The sequence below is a fragment of the Eptatretus burgeri genome, chromosome 1 (assembly GCF_056783735.1).
Source record: "Eptatretus burgeri isolate ZD-2024b chromosome 1, Ebu_testis_v1, whole genome shotgun sequence".
Classification (NCBI taxonomy): domain Eukaryota; kingdom Metazoa; phylum Chordata; class Myxini; order Myxiniformes; family Myxinidae; genus Eptatretus; species Eptatretus burgeri.
This window is the reverse complement of record NC_140961.1, coordinates 11,407,808-11,423,500: the sequence shown is the minus strand read 5'-3', so window position 1 is coordinate 11,423,500 and position 15,693 is coordinate 11,407,808. Positions and strand designations below refer to the sequence as shown.

At 41.6% G+C, this 15,693-nt stretch overlaps 1 protein-coding gene across 7 annotated transcripts in view; it reads left to right on the top strand.

Annotated features, from left to right (window-relative positions):
- The window catches only part of LOC147033866 (uncharacterized), a 113,294-nt gene that overhangs the window by 12,389 nt on the left and 85,212 nt on the right, over positions 1-15,693 (top strand). For all 7 annotated transcript variants that reach the window (XM_085872042.1, XM_085872044.1, XM_085872040.1 and 4 more), the window contains 5 exons: positions 206-304; positions 2,884-3,022; positions 4,819-5,009; positions 5,230-5,308; positions 14,328-14,543. In XM_085872042.1, coding sequence (XP_085728168.1) covers positions 206-304; positions 2,884-3,022; positions 4,819-5,009; positions 5,230-5,308; positions 14,328-14,543 — 724 coding nt within the window. The remainder of the gene's footprint in view (positions 1-205; positions 305-2,883; positions 3,023-4,818; positions 5,010-5,229; positions 5,309-14,327; positions 14,544-15,693) is intronic.

The window sequence follows — 15,693 nt, the reverse complement described above, 5'->3', positions numbered from 1 at the left end:
GATTAATACCGACTTTGTGTTGAGGAAAAAGGGATAACTGTGTACGTAATAAATACAATGAACGCGGCATGTTACTCGTTCTGTAACTTGTCAAAGTTGGACGTCTTGGTACCCGGTCATCACTGCCAGCAGTTGTAAAGTGGCAGTTCTAGTTTTTTTTTTTAAGTTTTTTTTTTTTTGTTTGTTTTTTTTTTCTCGTCCTCAGTGCGTGCATGTTGAAGGAGCCGGAAGTGTGATCTTGGAGAGAATAAAAGAGGCAAATGCCCAAAGGCCAAAAACAAGTCGGCGTTTTACCTTCAATCGTGTGAGTACTGAAAAGATTAGGACAATCGGTGTGCAATACAGCCATTATTTTTCGGTGTTTATTCAGAGGAGACTTCCACATTGAAGAACGTGAGGCTAATGCTTTATCTCGGTGATTGCAGCATCGTGACTCACTTCTGGCATAGTCTCCCGAAGATGTTATTCTGAACCCGCGGTTTTCAAATTTACTGTCTACAGCATGCATCATCGATGACCATTGTAGTTGCCATGGTTTTGTGAAGAGGGATTGGATCGTTGTCTTTGGCCAGCTATTATCCAGCCCTCAGGTGGCTGTGTCTGCAGTCCTTATATGCTGCACGTTAATGTCCTGCAGTGGCCAGTGTCAAAGGGGTTTCACTTTGAATTGCAGCGAAGCGGTCAATTTTAACCAAAACAAAACTGATTGTGGTGATTTCATAATTCCACTTAAATACTTGTGCTCCCGTGCTTTTGCTCATCTTTCCCAATATGAATATTGCCCTATACCAGCTGTATATCCTCCTTGTCGTCGATACTGAGCGCAACAAAAAGGAAAAGTAAAATATGCATGATCTTGTTACCAAATCATTTTATACACTTTACTTGTATGAAGTCAAGTGCATCGACGTTAAAGTGTCGAACTAAGATGGCGCTCGGGAGAGCGCATACCTCCTGAGAGGCTGAACGGTTCACGTTTTGTATCTCACTGATGGGCTGGATCTGCATTCGGACCTTAACCAAATTGGCCTGTTCTTGTCACCTTCCCAATTAGTCCAAGTTTTTGTCAAAATCCGTCCACAACATTTTGAGATATCGTTATCGGCCCCACCACTCCATGGTGAAGAATCACTTGGTAAATTCTAGAATCCGGATCTGTATCGTCACCAAAATCTAATCAATTGGTCCTTGTCAGACACCCAAAGTGTCCAACAATTTATTATAATTTTTTTTTTGATTATGAATCTGCCCACAAGCTTTTTATATCCTGTTGACAGACAAATAGGAGCGAAAACATTACCTCTGTCCACTTTTGGTGCCAGAGGTAATCGGAGGAATTGAAACATTTGCCAAGTTACTTTGTATACACAGGTTTCCGTGGTTCTTGCCGGACATCACGCGTGCGAACCATTTTTAGTTGCCACCAAACTCTTTATGAAACATAAGGACCATGCCGTTAACTCATGTGGTGCTCCCCGTGACTGTATCACTTCAGGAAAGGGGGGGGGGTGGGGGCATCAATGTCCCTTCCCCCGAATACCTCTTTTGGTTTTTTTTTTTCACCCTGACTGTTGGGGGAATAACCATCAGGCCCCAAAGGGGCTATTTTTTTCAAACTTATCAAGAGTTGCCTCCTTTTGTGGTAATTTATTACTTCCCTACTCTTTTTTTTGTTTCTTTTCTTTTTCCTTTTGTCCACTCTTCCTTTTCTCGATGTGCCTTCCAGGTGTGCATAGCATGTTTTTAATATCCTTTAAAATGGAAAACAAATTCCCATTCATTCATTGCAAGTGTTGATTTTCTATTTGGTAAATTTAGGTGATGACCTAAACCTAAAAGTTCCTTTAAAATTGCTTACATTTACTCTGGCAGAGTGGCTAAAAAGAGTGTAATTAATTGGGATAAATGCTCAAAACCAAGGACACAACATTAATGCCTGAAAGAAAATGGTGGTATTGAGCCAATCGGACAAATGCCGATTTTGTGGGGAAGAAACAAAGTATCGGTCGCCTCCTTTCATGATTTAAAAAAAATAAAAATAAACTTGTGTCGGAACAGCTGTACACAGAAAGTGATGACCGTCTGTGGAGTAATCCACCAGCACATCTGTAAACATTTCAACATCCCGGTCCCAGAACAATCATGGAAACACAAGCCAACTCGGATCCTTGAAAACGAACAAGTAATGCTCACTTATTATGAGATGATCCCGTCAAGTGTGGGCATTGCAAACAAAGCATTGCGGCCAGACATGGTGCTCAAACACAGAGATGAAAAGTCAGCATTGTTGAGTTGATCAAAGTTTCATTTTTCCCAGTTTCAAAGTTTCCCAATAACTTTGGATGAACTGCCACAGAAATCGGGAAATGACCAAATACCAGGTCTGAAAAATGAGGTCGAGGACTTGAAAATCGAAGAAAGCTGTAATTTTACCAGTGAGGGTCAGAACTACCGGCATGGTAAAGAAAACGCTTACTGATTCCTTGAAAGTCATTCCGGGAGGCTGTCAGGTTCAGTGAAGATTTTGAAAAGGGCCCTTGTAACGAGGCTATGAGAGCGAAGTTTCAGTTTGGTTCATGAATCATGATCCTTTACCAAAAAGCAGGTGGAGATTTTGAGTTCTGGGAGAACTTCCTCCAACCTCCTGAAACCCAAATGAAGATGACAACCTAGCAGGGGGTGATTACCTGCTTTCAAGGTTATGGAAGGCTGCTTTATTACCCATTTATCGGTAAATGTGGCCCCTTCCTGATTTTTTTTTTTTTTTTTTTTTTTTATCTTGTAGGAGATTTTTGGCAATTTCTTTTTCTTTTTTTACACTAACATTCTGTCGAGTCGGTCTTTATTTGATGACTGTTTTTGTTCAAATGTGTGTTTTTGTAGGTTTTTGGACCTGACACGACCCAAAAGTGCTTGTTCGATGGGACTGTGAGGCCACTTGTGAGCAATTTTCTTTTGGGGCAAAACTGTCTCGTCTTTACATATGGGGTGACCAACTCTGGAAAAACGTACACTGTACAAGGTGAGGCCTCCCCGGACATTGCTTGTACTATGGTTAAATTTGTGAAATAGATTTTTTTTGGTGATTTCTTCCACACTTGTAGAAATTGAGTTTGTGATGGTTTAATGGAGCACAGTGGGTTATATTTTCAAACCCCATACAAAGACGTCCAGTTATGATGCATATATATATATATGTATATATATATGTATATATATATATATATATACATATATATATACATATGTATATATATATGTATATATATATATATATATCATGTACCGTATTTTTTTTATTTTTATTTTTTGCCGTGCGAGTCTACTTTTTCCCATCGACTTGGTATTTATAATGGGGTGGAGGTTGTGTTCCCAGGGCACATTTTCAGTCACCCTAACATAACTTGACCTCACTTCACGACCTATTAGAGACGAATAATTCATTAAATGACAAGTTACCGTGGTACTCAGTAAGATGTAGTGCTCATATTGCTTGTCAGGACGGGGGAGGTGTGGCTGTGGAGTTGTTGGGTTACAGGGAGGGAGCAGGCCTTCCTCTCTCAGACAGACTGCTCAAATAATTTGTGGACTGGGAACACAAAGGGGCGGTCAGCCCAGAGGCAAATCGGTCGTTACCGAGGTGCTGTGATATTGTGCGATTAATGCACCAGGAAAATGTAAATATTGTGCTGTCTTTGTCCGAACACTCGTCTGGTGTTGAGAAAACCAAGAAGGCCAATCATGGTTGCAAAATTTAGTGGCCAAACGTTGAGCACTTTTACTCCATTAGAAAGTGTCTGGTGTTCATTTTTATTATTGAGTAGTGGTGAACTGTCAAAATGTGATGTGCTGATATTAATACTGAACCTCTTTATATGAAGGCATATATGTTTATATATGAAGGTATATGTATGTATATATATATATATATATATATATATATATATATATATATATATATATATATATATATATATATATATATATATATATATATATTCATTCAACGAGAAGGCATGTGATGTGACAAGCGGGAAAATCGAAACATGAGTCTGACAAGCACTCCACTGATCCCCATTGGACACGGTCAACACCAATTATATATATATATATATATATATATATATATATATATATATATATATATATATATATATATATATATATATATATATATAATTTTTTTTTTTTTTTTCAAAAAAAAGTGTGCATGCACGCGGTTGGGATTACACTTTTTTTATTTTATTTTATTTTTTTTAAAGGCGCTTCCAAGCAAAAGTAAAAACCCAATCGATTCTGCTAATTTGAGCAAAAAAGTGAGACTGGGTCTGGGTCTGCTCTCGCTTTTTTTTTTTGCACAAGTTCGCGGAATCGATCGAGTTTTTACTTTTGGTTGGAAGCGCCTTCTTATTCTTTTTATAAAAAAAATTATATACATATTTTTTGATACATCCAGGCTTTCAGTGGAACACACCTACTAATCACAGACATTGGTAGACCTTTATACCTTGACATGAATTGTTTGGACAAAATTTTGTTTATTGAGACAAATGTGCATTGAAATTTTACCCTGGACTTGCATTCGTCATGAGTTTGGGGGTCAGGTGGGAGCACATACAGGCCAACTGGAATGTTTAACAAGCTTCTGTATTTATTGTCAATCCCAGCTGCATCATTCTGTTTTTGACTTCCATTTTTCTTTCTCCCCTCTCACCTACCCCAACCAAATAAATGAATACCTTGAGTGAATACGCCTTATTGTACTATTGTATCTGGAATGTATTGTAATGAAATTTTGTTTTTGTCATTTAATGCTAGGCGTACCTGGAAATTATGGCCTGCTTCCACGAGCACTTTCTGTGTTGTTCAATAGTCTGCATGGTCTCGTAGATGATCATCCCAAATGGCATCCACACATGAGCTGCGGTGCGATTGCACTGTCTCATCAACAAATCAAAAGTGAAAAGGCCACCAAAATGGCCATTTTTGCAGCAGCTGCATCAAAGAAGGTGGAGCTGTAATCCTTAACCATGACTTTGGCAGTGATGGTGTTACTTTACTTGTTTTGTGGGTTTCATTGGTTTGGGCATTGTCTTAACATTATTGTTTGTCTTGGGGAGCTGCATTTCTTTGTCTGGTTCAAATCTTCAGCTTCTTCACATGGTTTATCTTCTGTCTGTGTGTGTGCAGTGTTTTTATTCGGACTATTTGTTTGTTCTTAATATTCAGGGATACTCTAGTGGTGAAGAGTTCATCACAGCATTCGGTGCATGCAGTTCTCAAGATGGTTTGAGTGCTCAGAGTCAAGGTGCGTACACATCTTGCAAGATGGTCGAACCCCCGGTTTACATCGTGGTGATGTGTTCCTGAAAAGTGACGAATATCGAAACGACGTAAATCAAAGCAATTGATGAAATGAGCTGGGGATGTTTTCCTGACATCACCACTTCATGTGTTGTATTTTGCTTTTTACCTATGATATTACCCTTTTGGGTTGGTTGGGTGGGGGTCGGGTGTTGACGACAGATTTTTTTTTTTTTTTCAAACATACATCTGTATAAATAAATATAACCAGTCATCTCTAGTAATAGTGTGTCTCCTCCATAACTCCAAAACCATCTCGGGTTCCCACCAGACTCCCTGGAATTGCAGGCCGTCACACACTGATAATTATTCGGTGACGCGGCGGGTCGCTAACCGACCGTGAACGTCAACTCAACCACGTGACCTCGGATCCTCCCGTCTATGGGTTAATCGGGTTACCTAATTAATCGCGTGATATAATTACCGGGGGACACACCCTCGCTACGCCTTTTCCAAACCGGATCACATTACTGGATTGGATGCAGCCGAGCGACACTGCCAAGGACGTACTGGTTAAAAGGAACAGATCGTTGGGAATAAAGGTCCGGCTAGGCTAGGATACGGACCATGCTGGATCGATGAAAGAACAGACAAAAACGAGCTGGGAACATTTTTACAAAGGATTTATTAACAGGCAGGCGAGGAAAGTTATGTGGCACAGTGAATAGAGCTTTTATTGTGGTGTGTAAGCAGAGATTTGAAGAAATGTGAGGTGTGGCAATAATACAAGCAACTTACAAAAGCAGACACAGAGCAGAGTTATCCCGATGTAATTATATTGTACAATCTTAACTTGAGCGAGGACAGGTGCTAGGACACAGACCTCAATGAAGAGGAGTTGAGAAAAAAGTAGAGGACATGAGGCTAACGGTCTCTCGATACCTTGCACGATTGCCCGATCGTACCACCAGTACATTTTGGGGGGATGCTCCGCTGGACGATACCTCCTTGACAGCTGGCGCGTCTCTTGCTCCGTGCAACTCGCGTCGGTCCAGAGAATGAGACGCGACTGTCGGGCTTGAAGGGAGGGACTTGGGTGGAGAGACGACGAGGTGGTGAAGGCGGAGTCAGCAGGGGAATTTGTAAATAATGGCAGAGCCATCAGGTGAATGGACGGACTGTTGATCTCAAGCCAGACAGGAATGATGGGCAGGCCCGACAAGCAGGAACAACATACCAGGAACGACGACAACTAGCGGCTCCTTGACCCGTGCTTTCATAGATCCTGAGGTGCGGGCGGGCGTGACGACCCGAAGTGATGTCGTCATCCGAATCGGGCGCTCTGATTGGACGCCGGCCGCCCTGACCGGAAGCAGCTCCACTTTACTTCCGGCCAGATGGTTCCAAGCTGCGGAATTGACTCGCTCTGAGCACCGTGACACGAATCGCCCTGCACCGAAACCCGTGATATGAATCTCCTTGCACCGAACCCCGTGCCCTGACCCGCGGTTGGCGCCGGTTAATGTGCCTGCTCCGTGGTGCACCACGTGGCCCGAGCGATCCGGCCGCACAGCATCCCTCTCCCTTGTTGCAGCTCCATCGAAGCGGAGATGCGGAAGGATGTCTGTCGTCCGTGGGAGACATTTGTGGCTGTCGTGGTGAGCGAAGACCGACTGTAAGATGTTATTGTAAAGATGTGTGTTATTCGTGTCCCGTTCTTTACGATGATAAAGTATCACGGGCTGCGCGCGAGACCGCCATTGTACACGTGGTCAGTGCGCAGGTCCGCCTGCCATCGAGCATGCCCGTGCAGTGCGCGCGGGTCCACCATTTTACATGTGGTCAGCGCGCGGGTCCGCCTGTCATCGAGCATGATGTTCACGGTTATCAGAGGCGATGGCATGCATGATGCCAGCCCTGATCTGTGTCAGGGAATTGAAGGAAAGGATTGGATATAATTATTAGATGGAGATTTGGATTGAAAAGAGGACATATATTAATGGAGATTTGGATTGAAGAGTGCACCGTGTGCATTTTGTATGTTGTTAGCATATAGTGTGTTGGTTATGCCTCTGATCACCTGAACAGTGGGTGGGGGGTTGTTGCTGAAGGGCACGTGCTCCATGCAGCGCTGGTGTTTATTGTTGGCTTCTACTGCTGCCCCTGGTCTTTTGTGAGGACGCATTCTTACACGAGGGGCGTGGCTGTGGTTTTTACCGATGGGTGTCTGAGCGCAGTGCCTGCCGGCCTCGCGAGGACCCCTTGCTTGGATTTACCTCAGGAATAGCGATAAACACAGAGTAGGAATGAGGTTCAGAGGTTTAATCAGACCGAACTATGAGATTTACACAACGCACTTGTCTCTTTTGTCCCACGAGACGAGAAGGAAGGGACTATCTGAATACATTAATGAAATAATTGACTGGGGACCACTGTATGTTGGCTGCTATTGGTGTTTGAGGGTTATGCTTTCCAGAACCACAACAATATGTATATGTATATTATTTTATTTTATATATATATATATATATATATATATATATATATATATATATACACATATACACACACACACACACACACACACACACACACACACACACACACACACACACACACACACACACACACACACACACACACACACACACACACACACACACACACACACACACACACACACACACACACACACACACACACACACACACACACACACACACACACACACACACACACACACACGTGTGTATGTATCTCTAAATATATAAAATAGTAGTGTATTTCTGCTTGTCTTCTTATCTCGACCTACGCATACCAGAACAAAACTAAAGCCATATTTGGAATCGGCACGTCTCAGAGGGGCTATAACACACTTTCGATGTTTAAAAAAAACCGAAAAAAAACTTGTCGGTTTTTTTTTTTTTTTTTTTTTTTTTGCCGTCTTCAATTTTTCTGCTGCAATTCATTGATTTTCCACGTCGTGACTTTTTTTTATTCACAATCTGATCAAAATAAGACAGACCAGTGAATGGACAGACCAGCGAACGTTTACAAAGTTTCTGATCAAAATTTGACTGATTTTAGATTCCCTGAAAAAGGAAGAGCTCCATTTGTCCCAAGGCAACTGCAGTTGAGCGAAAACACACGAAGAGACTGAAGAGGAGCAAGTGCCAGGCGAAATGAACAGGCTCATCAGCAACAACAGTGGCGAGCAAATGAGACTGAGGAAGAGTGTGATGCAAGACTTGAGGCAATGCGTCACCGCAATGCAGAAGCACTGGCCCTGGCACTGGCACAAGAGCACAACAATGCCAACAGGATGGCATTCACGTATGACCCGGCTGACCAAACAACTCATGCAGACATCCGCTGAATGGACCAAGTCTGCACCCACTGCTCTGCTTACCAAGTTCAAGGGAGAGACCAAGGGTGTGTGCTGCAGCGATGGCAAGGTCGTCCTTATCATGATCCTGTGAAACATTGAGCCACCCAAGACCACCAATGGCACACACTGCATCATAACCCACCTGCATGCCAATGTCACTGAGGCCTGTGGACTATACAAAGGAGAAGTCATCCTTCTGCCGAGGATCCCGCTCATTCTGTCCGACTCCGAGCTGCCCTTCCAGTTTCGTCGACTCCAGTTTCTCTGCAAGCCATGCTTTGCAATGACGATCAACAAGGCTCAAGGTCAGACGTACAAGGCAATTGGTGTCGAACTCTGTCCCGTGCATCTCCCACAGCCAGCTGTATGTGGCTGCCTCTCGGACCGGCAGCTCAGTGAAGCTCAGCATCCTGGCACCCAACAGTCAGACATGCAATGTGGTCAACCCCTTGGCACTGGTGCACTGATAACGACAAAGAAATGTGAAATGTGTCCAAATTAAATGTGATATCTATTAAGCAACACAATTTACCCCTTTCTTATTCCTTTTTTTCCCCCGGGCAATGCCGGGTACTCTAGCTAGTATATGTGTATGTATGTATATATACACATTCATGTGTTTATTAGTCCGAAATGGGGGTTTATGGATTTGATGTTGTTTTTCGTGTGCGTGTCCAGAACCATATCTCGGACATATACGTACCTATTTTATTTGTACTTGGCACAAAGACAACACGTGTTGGTATACATATTCACATCATTTTATTTCACGATGCGATCAAAGATGGCCGGCTGGTGGCTATTTTAGTTGTAAACAAAACTCCCAGTGTCAACCATTTCTCGGACATTCCTTTACCAATGTTGTTCAAACTTGGCACACAGATAATGAATGATAGTTTACATATGCACATCATCGTTTTTTGAGATCAGATCCAAGATGGCAAGCTGGCAGCCATTTTGTTACTTGAATGTGTTCCCAATCATTTCTCCGATGTGCATCTTTCGATTTTGTTCAAACATGGTACAAGCACAGTACATGATGGCATGCTCTTGCACCTAACTTTATTTTGTGATCTGATCAAAGATGGCCAACTGGTAGACTGGTGGCCATTTTAATTGTAAATAAATATGGGCGAGCCCTTTCACTCCATACTGCAAAATTACGAAAGCGGCAGTGATGACATTTAAAAAAAAAAAAAAAATTTATTTATTATCTTGCCAAAACGAAGTTTTTGCAAGATATGTTAGTCAGCTTGTATGTTTTTTTTTTGTTTGTTTGTTTTTTCGTTTGTTTGTTTGTCTGTAATCACGTATAAAAAATTCTGCAGAGCACAGTTATCATTGGAAATTTTTGTAACTTCGCATATCAGAGGCCTATAGAGGTCCCTTTCAGCGCATAAAATTTTGAAGGTCAAGGTCAAAGGTCAAGGTCACTGTCACAAATCAGGGGAGTCGACGAAACCCTTATTTTTTGAGTAATTTTGATTGGATCGTCTTCTAACTTCATGGGAATATAGTTCATGGTCTGGCGCTCAGCTGATTAATTTTTGGTGGTGATTGGCCTTAACCTTCATGGTTAGCGCCTCAGGTCAAACATATTTGACCCCAAGGTCAAATTTTTTCAAGTTTTAGGAACCATATCGTGTAGCACCTCAAATTGAACACCTCTGAGTGCTTTCTAGATATGTCAAGCTTGAGACATTATGACGTCATTTGGTGACGTTATGAGGCAAAAGCATATTTTTCATGGTTACTCTGTAGAACGATTCTCATCGGAATCTCTCGTAGGCAGATATTCCTCAAGGAATCGCTCCTGGTGGATAGCAGCTCTGTTCACCTCATTGTGACCTTAAAGAAGTCACACGTGGTCACCTTTTGGCAAGATACGGGTCACCCTGCGGGTGACATTGGTTTATTTATTTTTTCCTCGTTTCAATTGTGATATTTTTATTTCTGGCTACCGCCGACCTTCCTCTATTTTTCTCGAAGCCCAGGAACCTAACCCCTGCTTTCCCATTGGCCCTTGGTTTCCACGATCGCGGTTTTAACTTTCGCAGCATTTTCCAGCAACCTCACCCCCGTGGTATTGGACGGCTTACTGTATAACTATTCGCTTGCCAAGCCAGCTGTTCCTTGTCATCCATTTTGGTTGGAATGCTTGCTTGAGTGCTCAATAGTGGTGGGTGGAATAGATTCCAAAGTGCTTGCTTTTGATTCCATGGTTGTTAACGAAAATCAATCGAGTAGTGAACCAAAATTGACATCGATTCTGATTACCTCCCTCCCTCTTCTCTCTCCACCACCACCCCCCCTTTTCCTGCCTTCCCACCTCACGCTCTCTCCCCACCTACCCTCTTCCCCCCCCCCCCTTCTTCATGTTGCCACCATGGAAGCGACAGGTTGTATTTGCTTGTATTTAAATTTAAAAAATGAACCTTCTTTCTCATGCATTTAAGGTTTACATTTTAATCGATGGTATGCATCATAGTTTTGAGGTCATGTGACCTTTAATTGATGATCTTTTTATTTATAACCTGTGAAACTGAAAGGGTTTAATGTATATATTGTTACGGCATTGACACATGTACCGGGCTTACGAGGTGCGTACTTGGAACCATCACCATATCTGACTCGAAGGCTGCCGGCCACGGATAACACTCGGCCCGACAGGTTGTCGAGCAACCACGGATGCAAGCAAAAGCAATTACACCAAGCACGGTCCTCACATCCACGGCCACATTCCCGACTCGGAATAACTACCTGACCTGGGCTCCACACCCTCAACATGCACTCGTCACTGCCAAGCTAAACAGTGCATGTAGCACCAGCTAACCTGCTGAGCCAATTAATTGGTTTGGTAAAAACTTCCCATCTATTACATGCTGTACATGCTTTGTTGGATCACTGGAAGAAAGGACAACCAAGCAGACTGGAAAGTGTAATAACTATTTATACACACACACACACACACACACACACACACACACACACACACACACACACACCCACACACACACACACACACACACACACACCCACACACACACACACACACACACACACACACACACACACACACACACACACACACACACACACACACACACACACACACACACACACACACACACACACGTAATCATCTAACACATACAAGCAATCCACAGCTATCTTTATTTACACGAACCTTGCAATCGTCAAACGTAGACGAAGGGCACAGAACCGCATACTTACCCCGAGCAGGCATGTTCCTTCGGCAGACTTACTTAAATGAAAGACATATGATCATCATTCATTCTCGGAAGCAGAAGACGAGAGGAATTGAGAAGAACGAAGTTGAGTGGGGGCGGCAACTCTTGCCTCATTGAGGCAAGGTTACAAAGGTTAACTGGAGATACCAGTCTTGTTTATATACATTTCAATGAGATGAAAGCACATAAGATTTGGAAAGATGCAATTATATTTTATACTTCGTTCAACTACAAGCAGCAAGTGAACACAACTGAGAATACACAAATGTAATTATTTTTTTCTTCCACAGGCCAAAGACACTATAGTATGATATCTCAAAAAGTTGTGCACAGATTTGGATGAAACTTTGTGGACATGTTGGGTGTGTGACAAGGAAGAATTGATTCAACTTTGGTGAAGATCCAGATAAGATTAAAAAAAAAATTTTTTAAGTGATTTTTCACCATTGAGAGATAGGGTGAAACTGATGCAGTATATAGTATATCCCAAAAAGTTGTGGACAGGTTGGGTGTGTCACAAGGACTAATTGATTCTATTTTTGCTGAAGACCGTATCTAGATATGAGAATTGTTAAATTTTCCAAGTGATTCTTCACCGTTGAGAGATGGGGCCAAAAACGATGTAGTACTGTATAGCATGATATTTCAAAAATGTATTGGGCCCGATATGTTCTCGTGGATCAGACATTACGTGGCAGAGGTTTGCGCTCTACCGAGTGCCCTTCTCGTTTTTTTTTCCACATGAGATTATATTCAAATAGCCATGACTTGCTAAAATGGGAAATGTTCTTCAGATTGGCTGCAAAGATGTCAGTTTTTACATCACTGCAATTTTTATTGTCCGTACCTCGGAAACAAATTCTAAATACTTTTTCAGTCCTCGAGCGCGTATCCGTTTAAACTTTGCATCAAGTTCGTTTTCCATGTCTGGGTAAAAGGCCGGTGGGCTTGGTGGTCCTGAGTTCAAATCCTGCTTGGCTGTTGAATTAATACCAGGTGGGCTTGACTCGACCTGTCATCCTTCCGAGGTGGCAAAATGAGTTACCAGCATGCTGGTATCCTGTGTCGGAGTGGCGATCCGTCCAGGATTCTGCCCAATAGCCAAGGAGACTGCTTGGGCAGCACCGACGCTCTGCACAGAGAATGGTCCCAACAGATTTTGATTTTTTTTTTTTTTTTGGGGGGGGGGGTAAAACGCCTGTCTTCCAATCCCCATCTTCTTCAAACCTTTCACACTGAACAATTATTTCCTCATTCTTCACCATTCACATCTAAGTCCGAATTTCTTACGTGTCTTTTACTAGTTCTTTCAAGAGTTGTAAAACACGATAACCTTAATCTTTTCACGGCTGTATGAGCAACGCTTCACTGCGATGTACATTGTCATTGTGATGAAAAACGTTGTTTTACGACTCTTGTAAGAGCCAGCAAAAGACTCTTTGGTTGTGCTCTCCAGCCTTGAATAAAGGGTCGTGAAACACACTTTTACGACCCTTGTTGTAAAACGCCCTTGATGAATAACGTCGTTTTTAATGTCCAACTCCAAGTTCAAATTTCTTACTCATCTGGAACTGGCACTAAAAGTTTTATGTTCCGATAAAGCATGAAATGCTGTCATGTTTGAGTTGATAATATTTTCAGTTTTCGAAGCCTTACGATGCCTTTTTTTTATATGTGCTTATATTCAAGCATCCGCTTATTATCCACTTTCTACCGTACCTCATTCTGGGAAGTCGCACGTGCACACAAATGCTTTCCTTGAGGTACATTTCCAAAACGGTCACAATATATAAAAAAAATTAACCCAACCTCACACGTGTTTATGTATATGTAGTAATACAAAGATGAACTGATTTGATTTTGTGTACAAGGTCAAAGGTGAAATGGCATGTGACCTTGAATTGAAAGTAATTTTGGTACCATCATAGCTTGTGAACCACTAAAGTAATTTCAACCAAACTTTGCGCAAGTATGCACTGAAATACAAATATGAACAGATTCCCTTTTGGGTTGAACATGTCAAAGGTCTTGTGCACTTCGAAAATCATATTCACACTGACTCTAGTTAAAAACATGTGATGTTCTGGGTTCCCTGCCCCCCTCATCTGACCTTTTAATTTTTCACATGACCTTTACTTGAGATCAAACATAGCAGTTTGTTGACCTATCCATTGACTCGTTTGTATTGATTAATTTTCCATAATATATTTTTTTTGTCTGTTACAAAATGCCCACAATACATCTCTGGCCATCTAAAACCTTTGTGCCTTTTTTGGTGGGGGTGCTATATATGGCCCCTGTATCCCCAGCCTCTGGTGCTGATATAATAGCATTGCAATTTTTCAATCATGGCTAAGGCATTGCTCCTGTTCCGGTTCTCTCAGATGATTTAAAACCGATGCAGAACAAAAGTATATTCGTGGATGGAGATCGTTTTGAAGTGAAACCTGAGCATGGTCGTTATCTCCTGTGGATGTCCTACTACGAGGTGTACAACGAAGTGATTTACGATCTCCTCTGCCCAGCTAACACGGGAAGTGCGTCTCGTTTGAACACACTACGCCTGGCAGAAGATCGGGATGCCAAATCGTATGTGAAAGGTATGCTGGGTTTTAATTTTGTTTTAACGGTTCATTTGAGGATGGAGAGAAACGATGAATTCTGAACTCTGGGAGCTTGCTTTCAATGTCTTCTTTTTTGACAATTGACTCATGTATGCATCTTATTCTAATTGTTTATTATATGTGTGTGTGGGGGGAATCTTTTACAAAATATGCTTAAATTATTATTATATATATTTCTTTTTTTTGTAATTAACAAAGTGAGTAACATTAACATTTTTAGGCCAGGTATAAATGTCAGATTTTGAAATATTTACCTCTGCCACCGAAGGTGAAGGGAGGTTGTTTTCACCCCTCTGTCTTTGTCTGTGAACAGGATATCTCAAAGTTGTGAACGGATCCGGATGAAATTTTGTGGACAGGTTGGGTGTACGGCTGTGCCAAATTGATTAGATTTTAGTGAAGATCCGAATCCCGATCCGTATCCTAATACTAGAATTTTGTTTTTTTTAAGTTGATCTTCACCATTGATATATGGTTCTCAAAAACGATATATGGCATGATGTCTCAAAAATGTACTGGGCCAGATATGTTCTCATGGACCAGGCCTTACAGGGCGGAGGTATGTGCTCTCCCGAGTGCTCTTCTCATTTATTAATGGAGTGGAGCATTTTTTGCTCATGTTGATGGGTGAAGGGTAAATCTCAGCACAAAGTGAATCCTTACAGAATAGGCCGACCATGACCGCACAAACTGTACAGTATGTTAATATTTATCAGGCACACGTGAACTTTATGCTTCAATTTTAATCCGATCTCATGTCGAATAAAGAAAATTTACTATTTTTTTTTCTGTCGAGGGCAACATTGGCATAAACAAGGCTAATTCACACCCTATTTTGGTGGATGCTCAATAATGTTGCCTGCATGACCCCCCAATGACAACATTTTCTTCATTATCATTTTTATATGCCCGATATATATATATATATATATATATATATATATATATATATATATATATATACATATATATATAAATATATATATATATATATATATATATATATATATATATATATATATATATATATATATATATATATTCGGGGCGTATTATGTGATACCGGTCGTCTGTCCGTCCGTCCGTTCCTGTCCGCACTGTAACTCCCAAAGTTTTCAACTTTCAC